Here is a 22,635-nt window from a genome sequence, read left to right on the forward strand (position 1 = left end):
CAATAATTATACCCCAAATTCTTTTCCAGTTACAATTCTCAAAATATATTCTTGTTTTCTCAGCCCCACATGCTCCTTTCTCTCTCTCTCTCCCTCTCTCTCTCTCTCTGTCTCTCTCTCTCTCAATCTCTCTCTATCTCTGTCTCTATCTCTATCTCTGTCATCTCTATTTCTATCTATCTCTATCATCTCTATCTCTGTCTCTCTAATTTAATGGTAGCTAGTTCATTTAAAAGCAGAAATAGAATATCCTTAATCTGCTCTTTGCCACAGGGCTGAGTTGATCTGGTTTCAACTGAGAAATTTTATTGGTTCTTTTTTCGAAGCTCTTTTTAGTCTTACTGTTTGGGGTTTAGAAGCAGTTAGATTTTCTAACCCTTCAGTCTGAACACTCTATTTTTGTCCTTTCTTCCGAATAGCCAATTCTTTGCTGGGTACTTTTTTTCTTGCAATACTTTGCCAAAGGCAGCCAATAAAAGTTCACATACTCCAACACTCTGATTGTTTCCAAGCACTTCTAGACACAGGCTGCCCATGGGCTTACCCCAAGTTATTATGGGCAAAGCTTTACCAGATAGTTTTGTTTTAGTCACAGCATGGGTCACACTATTTCCAGCCCCTGGTACTAGTTTATTTCCTGTCACTTGACTGCTAAGCCAGTGCTTCATATCTTGAAAATTTGTTATTGAAGCACCCCACTTCTGGTTCAGATGTATGCATTTGTCAGGGTAAGCTAACTGCTGTAACAAGCATTTTTTAATTTCCCTGGCTTAATACACTAAAATTTTGTTTCCTGCTCATGTGCCCATTCAAAGACTCAGCTCCCACCCAGGGGCTCTGCCATCTTCTCGGGCCTCAGGTCCTCAAATGAGTCTTCTGAACTTGATAGGAACAAAGCTGAATAAAGAGGGTGTGAAGTTTTGAGTAAGACAGTTTGTTTCTAAGAAGCTAGATCTGGAAGGTCTACATTCCCCTGCGCTTAGCTGCAAGAGAGACTGATAAATGTAGTTTATCTATGGAAATTAGGTTGGTAAACACTCAGAAGTCTCAATCACAGCAAAATGCATTAATTAAAAAAAACCATACACTGGGAAAGTACAGGAAACTCGGCTCAGGAATGGTGAGGGGAGAAGGATTGGTCCAGCTCCTGGGACTGGGGACTTCTGGCTTGCTTCTGAGAGACCCTAATAACCAACGGGATCTATTTAATTCAGGTTTGGGGCAAGATTGGTGGCTCAGCTCCACAAAATGAGGAGGCATTTAGCTGTTTCCAAAGGTTTGGAAATGTGCTTTTATTTTCAAACTCAGGCATGTGACACTCTACAGTTCAATGCTAGCACACCGTGTGAGGTTTAACAACACAGGAACTGACAGCCAGTGCTATACAAACCCAGCATCTCCCTCGCCACTCACCCTGCTAGGCTGTGCATAGGGACAATACACATTGCTTTGCAGTAGTTGGAAAGTGAAGTTCCTTTTAGGAGGTGACATCAACAATGACACAAACACCACATCGCTCTGCAGCTGAGAATAGGCACCCAGAGTATGCAGGACTCAGAAGAAACATCAGACTTCAGAGGCGTTTTAAGGGGAAATTTTATTTCGGATCAATATTACTTTTGGAAATACAGGGCCTGTTTCTCTCCTTTTCACTGCTGCTTTGGCAACAGTTCCATCTGCTTCAGGTCAATCTTTGCTTTTCAGAAAAGAAATACTGATGAGTACTTTTTCAGGAATACCCTTGGAAATGTGGTTACTCTTATGCTCCTTCTTTTCCTCAACCTCCCTTACTCTCGAAGGGGTTTGGGTGAGGGCCTAGGCTGGGAGGACTCTTGACGCCTTTCTGCGGAGCAGCTGGAGGTTTGGGAACTTACTGTACCCTCCTCTGCTGGCCTTTGTCTCAACCAGAAACAAAGGTGGGAACCCTGTGGCCAAGTGGACAATGGGTCAGCTCAGCCTGGACCTTCTTTAAGAGAGGCTGAGACTGGCCCTGACCCGTGTGTCTCAGTGGTTAGTGTCAGCCCTCGCACCAAAGGGTCATGGGTTCGATTCCTGCTGAAGATCATGCACCTGGGTTACAGGTTTGATACTGGCCCTGGTCAGGGTGCCATGCAGGAGGCACCAATCAATTTGTCTCTCTCACATCGATGTCTTTCTCTCTCCCCCCTCCCCCCTCCCCCCCCCTCCCACTCTCTCTAAAAATCAATGGAAAAAATATCCTCCAGTGAGGATTAACAGCAACAACAACAACAAAAATAGAGAGGCTGAGACTGGACATTGTCAGCCTAGAACTCTGTCTCAGCCACTCTCTCAAGAGCTCTATTTGCATCCTGTCTTTGTCTCTGAGGGCCTAGAACTCCTTTGGTATGTCTGGTCTCCCTGGAAGGGGCAGGTAAACCATCCATCCATGCCCCCAAAGTCTGTCTGCCTTGATCTGCACCTCTTTACCTAATGGCACATCCTTGGTCCACCCTGGCTTGGGCTTCTCTCACAGTGATTTTCTAGCCCTGTAAAGGACATCCCTCTTAAGTCAACATGCTCTTTTAAAGTGGGGCCTAATTGAGGTGGGTCTTCTGAAAGGGGTGGTTGCATCAAGCCTTGTTCTTGAGCTTGGACATGGTATTGCTAGTCAGGCCTCATTTCTGTTCCCTCTCAGAGTAGACTGAAAAATATTAGACTAAGTTGAGGCTAATAAAGATGTTATTTTTCTTATTGAGATAGTGGTGATGCTGGTCCTGGTGTTAGGAAGTATGAAAAACGTCAGCTGTCCCCTGGCTGCTCTCCACCACCTTGAAGTCTCCCTTGTTCTTTAGACCAACATTTAATGACAACATCCCCAGTGTTAGCCACCATGCTAAGCCCTTACCCAGAAAATGGGCAAGACATGGTTCTTGTCTTTGAGGAAAAATGCTAGGGGAGAGAGACACATAAATAAGTTATTGTTATACATTGTTGTAATGGTCCATAATAAGGATGTTTAAAAAGTGCCAGGAAACACAGAGGAGGGTGTGTCTTCTTGTGTGGGGTATAGTGGGAGTTGGAGGGAGGTCATTAGAGCCTGTATGGAGGGGATGATTTTTACACTTGGTCCTGAAGGGGGACCAGCAGAAAAGAGAATCGCAGAAGAAAAACTAGTGAGTAGAGGTGCAGAGCTGTGAGAGAAAACAGGTTAGTCCGGGAGCCAGAAATGGTTTGGAAGTGCTGAAGGGTCGCTTGGGGGAGTGGGACTGGGATGGAAGGCATCCGGTTAGGAGGCCACTGGAAGAGGCAATGCAGTGCAGCGGTTAAGAGCACGGCCCCTGGGCCAGCCTGCCTGGGTGTGAGTTCCAGCCCCATGATTTACTAACTGGGCGTCCTCCGAGACTTACTTGTATTTTTGGGGCTTCCATTTCCTTATCTGAAAATGTGAAGAGTAGAACCCATCTCATAATTGTTGGGGTTTTTTTGTTTGTTTTTCTTGAGGGCTAAATGAATGAATACCTATATAATACCTAGAACCGTGTTTGTCTCATAGTCAGTTTTATGAGTGCTAGCAACAAAAACAAACAACTTCAACAACAAAACAAAAACAAAAGCAAAACAATCACAATAAAACCCACACAGAAACCAGCACCCCCAGAACTGATGAGGAATGAGCGAAGGCTGTGAGGGTGGAGCGAGAGGGCAGGCCGAAGGTGGGGTGTGCCGGTCGGTGTTCTGCTGAACAAGCGGGGTGCTCTGAGGCACAGGCTGGGCTGGAAATGGCATTCGAGCGGAAGCACTCGGTGCATCTGCCCACTTGCTCGTGGGCACACGGGACCTGAAGCGCTCCGTGTCTCCTCGCTCACCCGAGAGGCCCGTCAACTGCTCCCAGTGGGGAGAAAGCAAAGAGGGAATAGGCTGTGCTGTACAGCAGCTTAGACTCGTCCTTGAAACGGGGACCAGCAAGTTCACCATGGAAGCCATGACTTTGCAGTGTTTTTCAAACATCTTAGATCCACGTGGGAGCTCACTGAACAGGTGCCTGGTGACTGCCCCATACCTGGTGAAAATCTGTGGGTTGGCTTTATCCAGAGCGCCCAGAGCACATCTGGAGGCTTGTTGGCTTCATGCACGTGTGTGCTGTGTGCATGTGTGTGTGGTGTGTGTGTACGATGCATATATATTAATTCACGTCTTCCTGTTGCATTTTAAGCACTGAGCTAAACCCAGCCTAAATATTTTTCTGAGAAACCTTTTCTCCTTCTGTAAAGGGAAACTCTGATTCCAAAGGGGCAGGAGGAGAGTCAGTGAGAATGAGATGGGAAATGGGAAGATATTCACGTTGTGACTCCAAATTCCAGGCCTGATCCTCGGGGTTGGAGTGAGCCTTTAGGCACAATTCTTCCTGGTTTCCTACTGCAAAGAGCAAAGTGGGGAGAGTGCTCTTCTTACTGTCCCCTGCAGTGAGCTAAGGGCAGGTGACCTTCCCCTCCATCAGATTTCCCTGGTGAAAGTGACTTCTTTGTCCACTGGCTGCTTTCCCAGGGAAGTTTTGTTGATCCTCTGAGAACATGTTACTATATGTGAATAGCTCCCCCAGAGGAGCTGATCGTGGAAGAACCCCTGCTCATTCCCTGACGGGCCTGCGGCAGCGTGCCCACACCTGGGCCTGACATCATTATCACGTGGGGAAAGAGCTAGAGCAGGGCCCTAGCTGGAGGTCAGCTTTCCTACTGCTCTGTGGGCTGCTCATGCTGGAGTCCCGAGCTCCACCAGGAGTCCCTCTGGGCTGCCGAGCAAGTGGATCTTCCAAGGGGCCCGTCGGTCTGCTCCACACAAGAGTTATAGGAATTGTACAGCCCCAACACCACAGTCAAGACCAGCATCGCTGCGGCCATCATCCAAATGACTTGCCAGTGCTGACACAGTTTGGGATACAGGACTTGTAAGAAGTGAACCAGTTCTTCAAGTTTGCTGTCAAATGAAAAAATAGGTGGAGGGTTTAGTATATTGAGCACATATATGATGCCCAGACCACCTTTCTCTGCCTGGAATACTTCCTGTGCTATCTAGAGTAGTGGTTCTCAAACTCAGTGGTGTATAGAGTCTCTCGGCAGCACTTATTCCCAGGCCTACTGAATAAGGGACGGATTTTAAGTAGCCAGCTGGAAGAGATGCATTTAACCTCATAAAGGCACCTGCAGTGGAGACAGCCCAAGTGATGGTTTGAATGTGTGTGATGCTGGGGTGGGAGGAGCAGTTTTCTCTGAAGGTCCCATGAAGCGCCATCCTGAATAGTCAGGACGTCAGCCTTAAACCCCTGCCAAGGCCTGGAGCCCAGTCACAATAATACCAGTCAAGTAACGCCTTTCCTACTCCTTAATCTAGATTCCCGTTCTCAGCATTAACCCCGGGGAGGTCAGACACTGCAACAGCAAGGCCAGGGTGGAGGGAAGGAGTGTAAGTAGGAGCCTGAGAGAGAAGCCATGCTCTCCATCCCCACTGCAGACTTCCTTCCTGAAGCAGGCCAGAGCTGGGGGAGGAAAGACACTTGAACTTCATAAGAAGTTCAAGCTTTTCACTATTTCAGGGAACTGGCCATTTTAATTCCTGAAATGAGGTTACTCTTGGGACTTAAAGTTGACCAAGGGACTTATGTTTTCTAAGAGTTATTGGAAAAGTAAAGGGATGTACCAAATATCATCTTAACTCCATAGAGCAGGTTTGAACAGGCCGTGGGAGAAAAGACGAAAGTTTTTTGCTGTACCTTATGATTCTTACTGGTTCAATGTATTACATAAATGTCAGAGGACTGTTCTCTGTTGTTTTTTACCCTCATCAGAGGATATTTTTCTCATTGCTTTTCAGAGAGAGTGGGAGGGAGAGAGAGAGAGAAAGGAGAGAGGGAGAGAAATATTGATGTGAAAGAGATACATTGATTGGTTGCCTCTGCACAAGCCCCTGCAGGGCGAGGCATGTGCCCTCGGCCAGAATCGAATCTGGGCCCTTCGGTCCATGGGCTGGTGCTCTAACCACTGAGCGAAACCGGCCAGGGCTGTTCTCTGTTTTAATATGGTTAAGATATTGGGTTGATTCACCAAAGTTTATTTAAGCTGATCTTCCAGAAAGTAATATTTACAACATATTACATTATTACATATTATTAAACAAGGAGAAATTCAAACAATACTTTAGTGTTTGTTGTTGAATCTCTGAAATAAGGGGTCAGCTGTGGGGTGACCCCAATGTTTTTGTGTTTTGTTTTGAAATTCACTACGTAGGACATGGAACTTTTAATGACTTCGGACCTTACTTGTTGGTGAGATGGCAAAATTTTATGGGGGAATCATGTCTGAATGCAGGTGCCTACAGGCAACTGTGTGTGTGAGGGACTCAGAGGTGAATGCATTGCTTGGCATTGAAGACGACAGCTCTCAGGGCTAGTCTGCCTGAGTCACAGTTGAGGAAGGGAGCCTGTAACTTTGAGTGGGCAGTTTATATGACAGCAGTGTTGTCATGTTGGGCCCAAAAAGGTGAAGCTACACCACTGTGCTGAAGGACAAGGACCCTTCTGAGGGCTGTGCTGATGTCTGGTTTCCATCACCTGTGGTATAGGCATGTACTCAAGACCAAATGTAAATCTGAAAGGGAGCCAATGTGGGAGAGAAAACAAGGCCTCTTAGGATAGGTAGGACCAAGAGGACATCCTCAGACAATGGATGCAAAGGGTGGTCATTTCCTTAAACTGCTGACTGGGAACTGTACAGAGAGGGGCCCAGGCACAGCCTTAATTTCCCTGGGGCTTCATGAAATGGGAGGGAGCCGCCAATCTTCTGAGATCAAGTTAGCTAGATAAGGATTCCAGCCCTGTGCCTTGTAAACCAGACTGTTTATATTCCATGTACTCTCTGTTTGGTTCTCTTTTGTTCTTTCTCGGTGTTTGGAAATGTTAGAAGTTCCAGCCTGTGTTAGCTATATTGAAGGGAGCCAAAGGAAGAACAGTTGTCCAGCCTGGGCTTGTTGCATTAAAGGGGAGGAAAGCATCGTGGTGGTCTGCAAAATAAGAGCAGACAACTCCGAGAGAGAGAAGACATAAGGAGAACAGGATCCAGCTGCTTGGAGTAGGGGCTGTGCTTTCACTGTTGAAACTTGGGGGTTCTTTCATTCGGAGGGGCAGTGCATCCTAGCACAGGTTGTTTACACTGGTGAAGCATTTTCTCCAGCTCTGCTAGACAGCTCTTCCCTTGAACATTGGGGTTAACTCCTGCAGGCCCAGACCTTTCACTCTGGCTGAATCTTCTACCAACTGCTCTCCATCGAGTGTTCCTCTGTGCTTTGAAGCACTTCTATCTTAGGTCTAATCTTCATTTTATTACCTTATTTGTTACATGCATGTGATTTCCAGAGTCTGCCAGCGATGAAGCATAGACACATGCCCTGTCCCAAGTTTAGCGGCTAATTAGATAATCATTTTGGCTAGAGCCATTTTTGACCCTAGGATAGCCTGGGGGTCTAAAAACAAAGATTTTGGTGAAGTGTTCCAAGTTTGTTGTAACCATATTTTTAAACATCAAAATTCAAGACTTCTGGTTTGAATGTGCTAATAGAGACAGTAGGGTAGATTATATGAAATTGGGGCTATCATTAAAATCCATAATGTAGGTAGGACAAGATTCAGGATCTATACTATCTTTATCTACATGTTACATATATTTTCCAGATTTAGAGAAATATACTCTTGAAATATAAAGTGTATTTTAAAAACCCCAAGTATTTCCAATCCAAAGCAAAACCAATGTCCAGATGACTGAGCCTGTTTGATCAGCATGGAATGGACCTGCTGGAAACTCACCTTTGCCACCAAGCTGAGTTTGTCCCTTACACCCATCTATTCTCTCTGCCTCTGTTCTTGTAAGAAACCCCCTCTAGGGCTTCAGACCAGCTCCCTTGACCTTGGATCATTTGTGGGGATGGCTGGAAAAGGAGCTAACAGTGGCTGGGCTAGGAGAGACTCCAGTGAGGGTTCCTCACAGTTGGTTTCTCAGCTCCTGATTACAGCCTCCCCAACACCTCTGACCTCTCAGCTCTTGCAAACATCCCCTTGTTAACTATTTTGGCTCTTTGGAATTTCCTCTGTCTCCTCCCCCAACATGAGTGCCCTCTTGGTTTCTGTTGGCTGATCCTTTGGGCCCTAGACCCACTGATGCCCTGGATTGGCCCCTCCAGAGCTGTTGTGCAGTTAATGAATTGTGACCGATTTTAGGAATGACTGGGGCTCCAACCTGCTTCCCGGACCCTTTTCCTCTTCCTCAGTTTCTTCGGCCCCTTCAGGATCCTCGGGACCCTCGTTCTTCTGTTCTTCCTCATCGTCTTTTAGGCCTTGAAGCTCTTTGGTTTTCTTTAGATCTTCCTGGTATCTGGAAGGCAAAAAAGAACATTTGAGTCTGGAAAGGCCAGGCACAGAGAATCCTTTCCTGAGGCCCGAGAGGAGAGGACTTGAGCACCTCCAATAACTACGCACTTCCTGTGGTTCCACACAACAGGAAAAAGCTGGGAAGCTCCACTGAATCCCATGGCTCATGTCAGTACAATTTCCCTTCAGTCTCCAGTCATCCTTCCTGTTTGTGAAAGTGTGACAAACTGACAGGGAAAAATGTGACCAGGTTCCTGTCCTACCAGACATTTAGGGGGGCTAAGATTGCATTTGTTTTCTGTGTAAGCTTGGAGCTTCAGCTCCTCACCTGTAAAATGGAGAGGGTGCCATTCATCTCACAGGGTGTTGGAATGTTCTCAGGAAGTGCCAGGCATAGGGCTTGATCTAGGGAGGGTGACACCTGTCACACAGGCTTGTTGGGAAGTTTTATCGAAGTGACAGGCACACAGCTTATCTTAGAGAGGTGCTCAGCAAATGTTTACAAAGCCAATGGAGACATTTACCCTCACACATTCTGAGTACAGAGGACAACTATGGGTTAAAAAGCAGGCTTCCCAAGAGAAATCCTTCTGATTTCCTTCTCCCATGATCAATATAATGCTGAAGAATATACACTTTCTGCTTGTCCTACAGCTGAGTGTTCAAGGCCTCCACAGTTTGGCTGGGGCAGCCCCAGCATGGTGTGTGTGGCTGCCACACAGAAGCCCACAGGTTTCACACCAGGAGCCACAGGAAAAGCAGCTCGGGATGTGATGCCTAGTCAGAGGTAGTTCTCTGCCCGGCTGGGTTTGGGCCTGATCAGCACTCTGTCCCATCCGTGACTGACAAGTCAGAGATGCTATTGAAGCTCAGTTGGAGAAGGGGCCGGTTGGAAGTCAAGGGAACTCCAGTTTACAGGAGGAAGGAAAGGCTGAGGCAGTTGTAAGAAGCAGAGTTGTGGCTGCTTCTGGGCGTTTTTGGCAGCAACATGACTGCTCTGGGTTCTCAGGAAGCCTCAGGCACCATCAAGAGGAACCCACCCAGAGCCCTTGATTTTCAGATCATTCTGGGCAGTGACTTTCTGGTGGCTTTTTGCCTAAAAAGAGGGCAGTCTTGTTATTGTCTGACCACACCTTCTTGCCCTGCTTCCTCCTGTCCTTCCTGTGGAACAGTGCTGCTCTTTCCTATGTGGCTCCTTACTGAGGCGAGGAGGTCCTGGGGCCAATGGTTGCTTCCCTAAATCCTCAAAGAGACAGGAAAAGCCTGTGGGAAGGTATCTTCTGAGACCTGCCAGGTGACCTCAGAGTGGATGAAGTCTGACTCACCTCTTATTGTACGTTCCTTCTTCCATCTTGGCCTTTGTCTCCTGGCTAATCTCCTCCGGGCAGCTCGGAGTTGGCGTGGGAGCAGAGGCTTCACAATCTGGGTCCCCATTTGTTTTTCCACTAGTGAGAAGAGGGAAGTACAGGGCGTCCTTTCAGGGACAGATTGGGCTTCTGAAAACCAAACCACGTCTTTGGCCTGATTCCTGATCAGAAGTGAGGAAACTCATTGGATTGAGTTAATTTCAATCCTTCTACCCTGAGACAAGATTTATGAAGGCCCTGGACCATGAATCCTCCATAGACCACCAAACATCAAATACTTCACCAGTTCCCCTTTTTCCTCATGTTCCCAAATTCTACCCTTATTCTTAATCCAGGAGATACTGTGTGGGTGGACAAACAGCTATTGGGAGCTTGACAGCACCAAGATGAGAAAGATGGAGGCAGACCGAAACGTTCAATGCCATTCCATTCCTGTGTCTATCTTTTGTTTCATTCATGTAAATACCTACTGAGTACTGGAATCACAGGCATCTTGTAATGTGCTGGGATACATCAGAAAATAAATGGTCTTTGCCAACACAGAGATTAGAAGGAAAAAAACATAAACAAAGGGAAAGAAAAAACATATAATTCATTGCAAGTTGTGATAACTTTTGTGATAGAAACAAACTCTACAGTGACAGAAAATAATGAGAGAATCTGCTTAGACTGAGTGGTCAGAAAAGGCCTGAGGTGGTATAACTGAAGCACAAACTTAAACGACGAGAAGTCAGCTAGTTATAATTATAACAGAAGGAAGATCAGTCTAGGTAGAGGATGCAGGATGTATGAAGATCCCAGATGTGGAAATGTTTGAGGAACTTAAAGGAGGCGGTGAGGCAGGAGTTAACTTTTGGACTGGAGGCATCTAAGTGGAGATATCAAGTAGGTAGTTGGATATACCAAAAGCTGAGGAAATTCATTTGGTATCATCATAATATAGATGATATTTAAAGCGAGGGGAACGGGTGTGGTTACCTAGGGAGACAGTATAAAGAAAGATGAGAAAAGGACCCAAGACCAAGTGATGGGCGTCTCTGCCCTTAGCTCAGGTGGACAAGCAGTGACAAAGGAGACTGATAAGCAGCAGCCAGAGAGGTAGGAGAAAAACCAGGAGAGCATGGAGTCCTGGGAGCCAAGAGAGGCAAGCATGCCAAGGAGGGAGAGTTGTGTGTCATACACACACTTCTGAGAGTCTGAGTTATATAAGTGGCTCTTAGATTTGATAATATGAAGGTCAAGAGGAGCTTTGATGAAATGGCAGAAGCCAAAGACAGATTGAATGGGCTTAGGAAAGAGTGGGAGGTGAGAAAGGAGAAGACATAGATAGACACAATGATGTGACTGGGAAAGGGAGTGGAAGAGTGTTGGGGGGATGCATAGCTAAAGAAGTGGGCTAAGGGATGGGAGCACATTGAAATGCAGATGGAGACGGTCCAGGAGAGGGGATGAAAGAAAGAAGAAAACCAAAGGAACAAATTCTTTGAAAAGGGCAGCAGAGGCAGATGTTGGGAAGATTGAGGAGCTTCTCCTTGGCTGTAACAGAGAGGGTAATAGGTTGTAGGTTGGGGACCTGGTGAAGGAAGATGAGAGGGCTACTATCTGATAGCTTAAATTTACTATAAAGTAAAAGACAAGGTCATCTATTGAGAGTGAGAGGTAGAGAGGCCTACGGAGGTTTGAGGGAAGAGAAGAGGCATGAAAGAATCATGTGAGAGAGGGGGTGGTAAACAAAAATGTTAGAAAATCAAAGTAGGATGGCTGGGCAGTGCTGGGAGCCATTTGAGGTATGAGACCACAGGCTTAAAGGAAGTAGCCTGATGCCTGTGCCTTCCCTACAGACCCTGCAGCCCTCCTAGGGAGCCAGAATCCCAGTGGGAGTCGTGTCAAGAGGGAGCCCTCAAATCAGGCAGAAGAGTGAGCAGAGCTTTTCAGCAGGATTCTGAAAGATTACAGCTGCCACCCTCTCCAACCCCTCAGGCAGGCTTTATGCATGAGACATATCTTCTCCTCCTTCTTGGCATCAGTTTCTCATCCCTTAGTTTTCCTCAGACATTTTAAAATTTACATTTCATCAGGCTGGAAACCAAAACCCATTGTGAACAAGAAAAATAATACTCTAAAAATATCAGCTATTCATAACATTTCTCCTTTTGCAAATTACATTATCCACTCCCTCCCATGTGACCTTTGCCTAATGTGCAGTTTCCCATTTGTCCAAACAACTGGAACAAGAGCAGAAAAAACATAGCTATAGCCAAAGGCAGGGAAAGTAATTCCTTTTTTTTTATATTATATTTATATATTAGAGATAAAGCATTCGTATCAGACTTTTTATTTCTTTTATCTTCAGCTGTCAACCTTAGAGGTTAATGATAAACATGTCTGTAGTGTCGAGAAGAACCTGCCTGAGGCAAACACGGGTTCAAATCCCAGCTCCAAAATGTGCAAAGTACTTAACTACCCTGACCTTCAGATTCCTCAGCTGTCAAATGAAGATAATAACATATACCTGAAGGTGGTAGTATAAGAATTAATGAAGAAATAGAAGTAAACTTTCTGTGATATGGTACTTAACAAATTATATTGTTTATTGTTAGTTATGCAGTAAATTTATTGGTAGATTTTGGGAGCAATTTGATGTTCTTCCAAACCTGATCCATAAAAAAATCCAAGCTGATAAATTCCCAGGTGATTATTTATATCTTTAAGAGAGAACTTGACATAGATTACTCTGCCACTTCAGAATCAGAAGAACCCTAAATGTGACTTTAAAGTATGGTAAAATTGACATAAAATTGCTTTAATAAATTTTTCAAATGTGTGTACATTGTGCCATAACACACTCATGCACCTTCAAGGTTTGCCAACCAAGTGATGAGAAGCAAAACTTTCACTGTCCTCAGGTCAATGTCTATAGAGACTGAAACTTTTCCCTGGTAGAGCCAGCAAGCGCATTTCAACAACTTTTTAACATGTGGGTCTTCTGTTCAGGGTCCCGATCGTCCAGGTTGACTCGATTGCCCTGTTGAACTCCATTCACCTATGGGGCCTTAGTTTCTAACCCGCTTTCACATACCTTCTCTCACCTGACCCTCCCAATGGTAAGAAGAACTAACATTTATCCTATGTATCAGGCTCTGTGCTGACATCTCACTTAAAACAGTGACCCAATAAGATAAGTAATACTATTGTTCTCGGTTTGACAGGCAAGAAAACCAAGACTCAATGAGGTTAAATAACCAGCCCAAGGTCAGTGTTTGATAGAGCTCGAACCTGATCCTATGCAGTCTGACATTTGCCCATTCTCTTGACTGCACTATATGCAACCCTGTGGGGGATTAACCCATTTGAAAGATGAAAAACATGCTCAGGTTGAGTAAGTGACTTGCCTAAGTTCACATTATTGGTGGTTGGTGGACCTGGCTGGGACTCCTTGGTCTTCTAACTTCGTGTCAAAGTACACTTTCCATATCTCCCTGAGACTTGTTTCAACAGAAGTCTTTTCCTGGGGCTCTGAGCAGTGTGAGGGGTTCAAGGGAACTTGCCAAGTGGGCCATGACTGCTCTTAGGCTGGGCTATGGCATATGATGTGGTCCTTCTTTTAAAGGTTGCTTGTTTAGAGTGAGAGATGGGCAAGGAGAACCTTTGGTTTAATACTGGAGGTGGGATGAGAAGTAGGGGAAACACACAATGTGTGACCTCTAGACTGAGCTTAGAGTTCCTGAAATATCTTCTCCAACAACCTGTAAGTTTTTCCTGTGTATCTTTAAGACAGCTTAAATACCTTCTCTTCTGTGGAATCTTTGCCAATGTTTTCCCCTCTCCCACGCCCTGTGGTTAAAGTTGACGTCTCCCTCCCCCTGTGCCCTCATTACACCTCTGTTACAGCATAACTTGGAGATAGGACATTTTTCTGTTTTATGTACATGCCCATCCCTCCCTGTGGCCGTGGTTGCAGGGAGAGAGACTGTGTTTGAGTTGGAGTGGTGCTTGGCTCAGTAGGTGCCTTTAAGTGTGTGCTGAGTTACATTGAGGAGTATGGGAAGTGAGGCAAGGGAAAGAGGAGCAGCAGCAGCGGGTTCTTGATGGCCCTCACTGCCTCAGGTAGAAGTTCTCAGCTGGCCTGAACATTAGCCCTACAGGGTCCAGGCCTTGCCCCATCATGATTAGTCTCTTGAGGAGAGTGGGGACAGACATCTCCTGCCCTTATTAGCTCTGCAGGCCAAGAGTTGGAAACAGGGCCATGTTGGGGACCCTCCTGGAGAGGGGGTTGGTGCTTTTAAAGGCAGGATTGGGAGGGAGAATTATAGTGAGCTTCTCACTCAGGGCATAGTGACTATTTCTGGAGAGATTCAGAGACCAGGGACTAGACACTATGACTCTAGGGACCTGGTAAGATTCTGTAACCTTGGTTACGTCCACATGGTTGTTAGTTTGTCATTCCTTTATAATTTCCTTATAGCAAGCAGAAAAACAGGGATACAAATAAACAAAAATACCCTATATAACATCAAGGACCTGTAAGATAGCAAAAAGAGGAAATTCTGGGAAAACTTCAAGACTAGTGCAGGGTGAGTTACTGAGGGACAGGTTTGTGGTTGATATATTGAGAGAGGAGGAAAACAGGCTAAGTCTGGGGGTGAGGAGCTTGGGAGCTTGTCTGTACTGAAAAGGGGCCCAGCATAGACATTTCTTACCAGGCCAAGAAAACTATTCTAACAGCAATGAAAAATAAAGGACTGAAGTTGTCTCAAGGCAAGGAAGAAGGAAGAATAAAGGTGTGTGTTCTACCACGTGAGGAAAGACACAAGGGGAATGTTCTGAGAGGTGGCAGCTGTGGTCCAGATGTTTCCCAGCAAGCAAATGAGTGAATTAGAGAAGCAAGTGGTAACCTTGTGTGGAAACAGCCTGCCTTGCTTTGGCTGAGGGTGAGAAGACCCACAGGTTGCACAGATGCCTAGAAAATCAGGCATAGTCCACGCTGTCAGTCGCCCATCCGAGACTCCTCTCCTTCCTACATCCTAACAGCAATGTGATTTTGTTTAACAATTTATTCTTCTTTGTGAAGCCATTTTGCTTCATGGGAAGCTGGCCCTCTCTTTCCATCCCCTGGGGATAGTTTAAGAAACGATGACAATCCCATTCCCAAAGCCTGTGATTGGCTTAGAAAAAGACCAAATCTGCCAACAAGATGAGAAGGAAGACTGAAGAAAGGCCCCTGGGTTCATTCCTAAGAAACATGGGAAAAGGCAGTCCTTTTTCCTGTAGATATTGTCATGTCTGGATAGGATGCCTGGGACCAGCGGCCATTTGCCACAAGCCTGCTGATGAAGTCAACAGATAAAGTGGAAAGAGGCCCGGGACTTGTGGAGAGGCTGAGCTGGGCCCGCTGCATCACACCCGGAGCAGCCCCTCCTCTGGACTTAGTTAAGCCCCTTTGAGCTGGGGTGTTCCTGTATCTGTCTGTAGCCCAAGGAGTCCCGACCAACAGAGAAGGCTTCCATCTCCAGTGGGCTCTTCTTAGATCGTGGTACCCTTGACCTAAGCCACGGCATCGTGCTGGTCTAGGAATTTTGCAAACTGGGTGTGAAATCTTTGTGGGTCTCAGAGTCCCACTTATTTCTCCTAGAACTTAATTTGCTTTCTATTGCATTTTCGGGGTGAGGATGGCAGGAAAGCTGAGTTGGGGAAATTTTTCTCAGAGGTACCCAAAGTTCAGAGGAAAACTGACAAACTTACTTTTCCAAAAGTGCAGGCAGTGCTGAGGTGGTGACAGGTAGATTGCCTTTTCCATTAGGTGATTCTGACTGAATGGAAAACAGGAGACAGAGAATTGGGGATTAGTGGGGAAGGAAGAGGCCGGAGCTGCTGGGTGTCTGATGATGCTGGGGGTAGAGGAGCTGCTGCTGCTCCTCTTTCCCTTTCCTCACTCCACACGCTTTCTAATCGTCATTTAAGACCAGGCATTGGCCCAGTCCTCAGGCTTCCTCTGTCCTGCTTCCCTTGGTGTTCTTGCACTCTGGGGCACATGCAATTTGCAACTTTTACTTTTCCTCTTCAAGTTTTGTTGAGCAACGAGTTTACATTTAAGGCTCTCTTCTGGAGGAGAGCCATCTGTTTTTCTCTGTCCCTGGATTAAATACCATTGAGTCTCCTACCAAACACAGGCCCCACGGGCTGCTGGGATAGATACACGCAAACCCATCACTGCCCAGGAGGTACAGCTCCATGCCCCATTCTCAGGAGATGCCCGTCTTTACTAAAAGATCAAACCATCATAAACTTCTTATAATAAATACCCCAGGACTATCACATTGTTTTGTGCAACGGATTTGATTTAAACAATGATTCTCAACTCTGGCTGCGCATTAAATCACCTGGGGGAGATTTCTGAAAGTACTGAATCAGTCCAGAATCTTGGGGTGGGCCCAGGCATGGAATGTTTAAAAAGTACTCCACGTCATTTGAATGTATAGCCCTGGTTGCCAACTCCTAGCCTAAAGAAATATATATGTATATTTAGAAACTACATTTATACATTTAGTATAGTATGGGCAATAGGTTCTTTAAAACATGCTAACTTGCCCTCCCTAAGCTCCTTTAAAAATTTTTGTTTTAGGCTCCTTTGTTCTAGTGGGTGATTTGGGAGTTTATGCTGATTTCAAAGATGATTGAAATGTTCAAGGCAGGAAGAGGTGAAAGAAGTTTAAAAGTTACTGCTACCTATTGCCACAATAGAGCTTAAATCTGCTTTACCTATTGCTTAAGATCAGATTATTTCCTTATAGAGTCATGGACAGGGGCATGAAGGAACAACTGAAGAAAGAATTACAAGTCTTAGATAGGATTAAGTAGATTCACAAGGACCTGGGATCTGGAAAATATTTTGTTATATAGGAACTATCTTTGTTTAAAAAAATTGAAATGGGTTTTTTTTCTGATTATAACACATCCTTATTATAGAAATATAAGAAGGCATCAAGAAGATAAAAATCACCTGTGGTTTTACCATTGCCCATAGATAATCATTATTAATAGTTTTACATATATGCTTCCAGAATTTTCTGTTTACACATAGAAAAACACTTTCTAAAAAAACCACAAAACAGAAGTATACTGTATATACTGTTTTAAATAGCTTTTTACTAATAATTATGAAAAAATTTTCATGTCAATAAATACAGGGTGGGTCAAAAATAGATTTGCAGTTGTGAGTATGTGAAACAGAGCCTATTCTTACATTATTGTTTATTAATTATTGTATTATTTTCCAGATGAACAACTGTAAACATACTTTTTCCCCACCCTATATTTACATTCTAATCATTATTTTTAGCAACTGCATAGAAACCTCTTATAGGGATGTCCATAATGTACTTAACCAATCTCTTATTAACGGACATTTGAGTAGTCTCCAGTTTTTCATTGTTGTAAACACTGTTGTAATGAATCGAGGCAGGATAACATTGAGCTTAGGAATTCAAGCTCTGGAATCAGAGAGCCTATGGTTCAAAGCTCAATTCCACCACTATACAATGCAGCTCAGCTGTTTGAGCCCATTGCAGAGCGAGACAAAATTGTACCCACCTTGGAGGGTTGTGGTTTACGCATGAAAAAGGATACCACTTGTAAGGAACACTCCCTGAGCCGCCAGCACCTTGCTCAATTATACTGTATTCTTCTCAGGGCAGTGGAAGACCTGGAGCCTGGTCTATATTGGGCTTTTAAAGCCCACGGCGCAGAACCCATGCTGAGAATGTCCTCACTTGATTGACCTTGCCCACATCTAGGTCACCCACATGTCAGTGAGCCTGAGGGAGAGGTCAAATAGGGCCAGCAGGCAAGCATGACCATACTTACCAGGGCTGGTAAGGAGGGGATGGGTGATGAGCTTGGGGGCTGACTGGGCAGGCTCAGGGCGTTAAACTTGGGAACCACGGCAACGCTCACCCTCCGGCGGGGCATGTTCTGTAGAAAGAAAAGTGACCAGGCCCACTGTCATCGAGGGAGCAGCACCCACAGTTCAGAAAGGCCCTGAATATACCTAGTCATTCCTAATGCTGTCATAACATTCACTGGAGAGTTTGGCTTTGGGGTAATGATGGTAGTGGGAGTTGGTGTGGAGAGAGTAACCAAAGTTGACACAGGTTTTCTGTTAGTGGTGAGTGATGTCTTAACATGTTTCTATTTTAGCTTATTAAATCCTGAAGAAATGAAACAGAAATGACCTCCAGTCTCTGGGTAACATCCTGGATAGTGTATGAAAGTTCTAGCAATATCAAGGTTTATGCATCATTTCATGTTCATTTAAGGGATGGTACGGTCAGGAAAACCATGAGCAAGAGAAGCCTGGAGGGTGAGCTAGCAGGTGTGGGGAGCTGAATTAGAGACTCTGTCCAGAGGTTCTCTGCCACCCATGGATCCAAGAATGAATGATCTCCTGGGTGACTGTGGAAACTTCTGTAGTACTTCCTCCAGGAGCCCTGGCATTCCTTGAACATGCATACCTTTCCCAGAGAGAGGGACATGGACCGCGCTGTGCGAGGGACCCCGTCTTCTGCAACAGGAGGGAACAGAGGAGAGAACTCAGGTAAGTTTTCAGGGTAGGCTCCAGCAGGAAACAGATAGTCAGAAACTAAGCCAGGGTGTGTATGGGTCAGAGGCCCCGTGTCACGCTCTCCTCAGATTCTCTGCATATTGCATCATCACTTCTGTCATGGAATGTACTTTTGGGGCACGCACTTTTCCTATGAGGAAGAGGAAAATATTTTTTTCCTACTAGAGCCCGGGACAAAACAGACAAACTTCCTTGATTTCTTTCTCTACTGGTTGGTGATTGTTTTTTTTTCTTCTGGCCCAAGTTCTGTCTAAAGATGCAGACCTTGGAAAGTGTTCACTTTCTATGGGAGGCTTAAATGACAACTCTCTGCCGTGGGTGTCAGGGCCTCATCTCAGATTGTGCGCAAGTGCAAAGCCCAGCACCCAGATAACTGAGGTGGACTTTTGTCGCAAGGAAGCTGCGGGATCAGCTTGGTTTCAGTTCTCTTTTCTTTTCTTGTATCTGAGTACTTCAATTTCTTTTCTTGTAGATTCAGCTATTCTTTTAGACTAATGTTTGCTTTATTTTATCCAGCAAAATGTACTTGTGGTCAAAGGGTTTTCAAGTTTCCTAGTCAGCCAAAATAGCAGAACCAGAAAATATTCTTTATATATGAAGAGTTCATACAAATTAATAAAATTCCAATCTTACAAGTGAGCAAAAGATATAATTAGAGAATTTATGAAAGTGGAAATACAAATGTCCGAGGAACATTCGAAAAGGTAAAAAAATACAAATTAAAACTACGAGATGAGATACAATTTTGACCCATCAAAGGCAAAGATACTTTTAAAAAGAAACGCCAAAGTGTCAATGGCACAATGAATTGAGCATTATTATAACCCATTAAATGGAAATATCCCTGGGTTATTTTAAAATAATTTGCTTTAAGAGCCTTATGTCTTTCCTTAGTATTTACACTTCTAGAATCTATCTTAAGGAAAAAATCCAAAATGCAGGCAGTTAGCATGTCTCATATTTAGAAAAAAGTTGGTGTTATTTTTTTCTTTTAAATGTGTATCACTTTTCTTGAAATCAGAGGTATTTTTATTTCACTATAGTCTTCAGAGCCTCAGGCAAAGACAAAGATTGCCAGAAGTCATGTAAAGGCTTAAAAAACAAACACTGTATATTAGGGGGTGTCCTAGAGTGTCCGGTGGACACACCTGGTGGGTGGGTGCTGGCCCCTGCGCACCAGCTAAGCTGAGGTATAGCTTGGGTCACAGCGGCGTGGGAACATGTATCTGATACCCTTACTCACCATTCAAGGCTCAGCTGCCGTCTCCCTTCTTATTATAAGCACTTTCTCACCCCCTCAGACTGAAGGGGGGGCTGTGCAGTGTGCTCCCCACGGAAGTCTGCTTGCTTCTGTCACAGCTCTGGCTGCCCTGCCCTGCCCTCCCCACGGTGTGGGAGCTCCTTGCGGTCAGGGGCCGTGTGCCCTTTACCTCCACACTCCAGGGTCACGTGGGCACCCCAGAGGCAGAATGAACGGGTAACTGCTCCTTTCATAAACCTTGGCTAAGGTGGTTCACAGGGGACACTGCACCTTGCAGGGCAACAATGTGAGAGCCATGTATTAGGGTTTCTTGGATGGCAGCTTCCCCAGCTTCCAACACTGACAGAGAGCGATTTGTTAGAGGCCCAGGTGCATGTGGGTCAGGAACCTCGCTGCCAAGATCCAGAGCAGACAGTCTGGGGCTGGGAAGCGTCAGTGATATTCCCCAGGAAACTTGTGAAACCTCCTGTTTATAAAGGTTTCTCCATCTGTTATAGTTTCTGTACTTTCCCTCCTCCCGCTCTTGGTAACAAGGATGTTTGCATTCCACGGGGATTCCTGTCGCTAAAATGTCTGTTTTCTCCCGCTAACACCACCCTCATCAGTCAGAGCCTAGCCCCTGGCAGCTCCCAAGGAGATTTCTTGTTCCAAGGCGCGGTCCTCCTCCTCCTGGACTGCCTCAAACCCATCTCTCCACGCCTCAACGTCCACACTGCCCTCACGCATCGCCCACTCTGAAGTCAGACGAATCTTCTAAAAATACAACCTGACCATGTCAGGTGATGTCAACTCACCAGGGACTCCTCATTGCCTATGGGACAAAGGCCTGGCATGTGGCTTAGACTACAAAGTCTCACCTTCAACCTGTCATTATCAGACCTCAACACTGCAACCCCGCAACTCTGTACCATGCTAACTCGACCTGACGCATTTCTCCCTTTTGCCTGAAGAATTCCTACTTTTACTTTAAAATAATGCCCAGACACCAGCCCTCTGTAACACTTTCCTTGACTTCCTCATGTAAGAGGCAGCCCTCCCCCCGCCCCATGCTCCTATAACAATTTTATAGAACATTTTTAAAAAGAGAGTATTTCTTTAAAACATTTGTCTTGCCCACGAGTCTGCTATTTATCTCAGCAATATCTCTCTTAGCCGGGATCTCACGCCCCCTCCCCTGCCCAGACTTCATCTTTCACCTGCACTGTTGTAATAGCAGCTTCGTAGGATTCCCTGTCTCTGGCTTTGCCCCAGGAACGTACTGGCCTTACCATAGTCAGAGGAACCTTCTAAACTCTGTATATGATCATGTCATTTCCCTAACTAAAATCTTTGGTTGGATCCCTAATGTTTCTCCAGGAGAAAGTTCAAATCCCTTAGTATGTGTTGCCTAGAAAGGGGCCCCAAAGCACAAAGGGGCTGGGGTCTGTCATTTCACTAAGTAGAGTGAGCTCTGGCAGCCTGTGACTTCGTGTCAGTAGTCAGCTGCTCTGGTTAACTGTGTCCGCAGTCAGGAGTCGCTTTGGGGCCATTTGTGTTTTCTGTTTCCAGGCCCCAGGCTCACTGGAGCAGCTGCTGCAAAGCCCTTGTAGGCAGCACTTGCTCTACCTGAAACAGGTCCTGGGGCAGCCCTGATAGGTGCGATCCCAACCTAGATATATCAGGGACTCACACTGCAGGCCCAAGACGAGGGCAGGACCCGGGTTCCTTACCAGAGGGGCCGCAGCTGCGGCTTGAATTCTGATTCGCCAGTTTTTTAAATTCCATGAGCTCCGCATGGTCCTTCTCATATGTCCTCTTCAGGTTCTCCACGTATTGCATCATCACCTCTGTTGCCTTGGACATGCGCTTTTCCTGCAGGGAACGGGGCATGAACACACGGGCATTTGAGGAAAGGCTGGGCTGGGAGAATCAGAGGGATACAGGGACCAATTCGACATGACCCTGCTCTCGAAGAGTTTGCTGCTCACTCTGCGAGCCGAGAGAGGGTCTCGGCACGTGCCCTGGGAGAACCAGGACAAGCACAGCCATGATGCCTCAGGGGTGACAGGTGCAAGAGCAGGGGAATGGGCCAGGGAGACTTCATGGAGACCGAGTGAAGGAGCTGGAGGGTGTTGGCAGCGTCTGGGCATTTGACATGGACAGAAGGGGTGAAGAGCATTCAGGCCAGGGACCCCCAAGAGCAAGGGTCCAGAGACAGGAAATCATAGGCCTTGTATCCAGGTAAAGAACTTATCCTCCAAACAGGACTCGCTTGCAGAGCGAAAGGGAGGGAGTGCTCTTAAGAATTATGCCAGGACTCTGACCGGGTGGCTCAACTGGTTGGAGCGTCATCCCGCACACCAAAAGGTTGCGGATTTGATGCCTCGTCAGGGCACATATCTAGGCTACAGATTCGATCCTCAGTTCGGGCGCATATGGGAGGCAACCAATTGATGTTTCTCTCTCACATCGATGTTTCTTCTCTCCCTCTCTCCCTTCCTCTCTCTCTCTCAAATCAATAAAAGCATATCCTCGAGTGAGAAAAAGAATTATGCTGGGATCAAAGACCTAACTATAAGACCTAAAACAATAAAATACATAGAAGAAAACATGTGTACTAAACTTATGGACCTTGGGGTCTTAGAGAGGATTTTATGAATTTGATCCAAAAGGCAAGGGAAGTAAAAGCAAAAATAATAAATAAATGGGACTATATCAAACTAAAAAGCTTCTGCACAGCAAAAGGGACCACCAACAAAGCAAAAAGGCAACCAACCAAACACAAGAAGATATTTACAAATGATACCTCTAATAAGGGGCTAATATCCAAAATATATAGAGAACACATACAACTCAACTACAAAAAAAACAAATAATCCAATTTAAAAAATGGGCTGAGGACCTGAACAGACACTTCTCCCAGGAAGATATGCAGATGGCCAACAAATATATGAAAAGATGCTCAACTTCACTAGCTATAGGGAAATGCAAATCAAAACCACAGTGAGACACCACCTCACACCTGTTAGAATGC

At 45.5% G+C, this 22,635-nt stretch overlaps 1 protein-coding gene across 6 annotated transcripts in view; it reads right to left on the reverse strand.

Annotated features, from left to right (window-relative positions):
- Positions 1–4,691: 4,691 nt before the first annotated feature.
- Positions 4,692–22,635, reverse strand: part of IRAG1 (inositol 1,4,5-triphosphate receptor associated 1) — a 58,071-nt gene continuing 40,127 nt past the window's right edge. For all 6 annotated transcript variants that reach the window (XM_016206605.2, XM_016206607.2, XM_087822252.1 and 3 more), the window contains 7 exons: positions 21,332–21,473; positions 18,252–18,301; positions 17,605–17,712; positions 15,484–15,551; positions 9,700–9,819; positions 8,244–8,378; positions 4,692–4,935 (listed from right to left, as the gene is read on the reverse strand). In XM_016206605.2, the coding sequence (XP_016062091.2) occupies positions 4,692–4,935; positions 8,244–8,378; positions 9,700–9,819; positions 15,484–15,551; positions 17,605–17,712; positions 18,252–18,301; positions 21,332–21,473 (867 nt within the window). The remainder of the gene's footprint in view (positions 4,936–8,243; positions 8,379–9,699; positions 9,820–15,483; positions 15,552–17,604; positions 17,713–18,251; positions 18,302–21,331; positions 21,474–22,635) is intronic.

The sequence above is a fragment of the Miniopterus natalensis genome, chromosome 11 (genome assembly GCF_054644295.1).
Source record: "Miniopterus natalensis isolate mMinNat1 chromosome 11, mMinNat1.hap1, whole genome shotgun sequence".
NCBI classification, from domain to species: Eukaryota; Metazoa; Chordata; class Mammalia; order Chiroptera; family Miniopteridae; genus Miniopterus; species Miniopterus natalensis.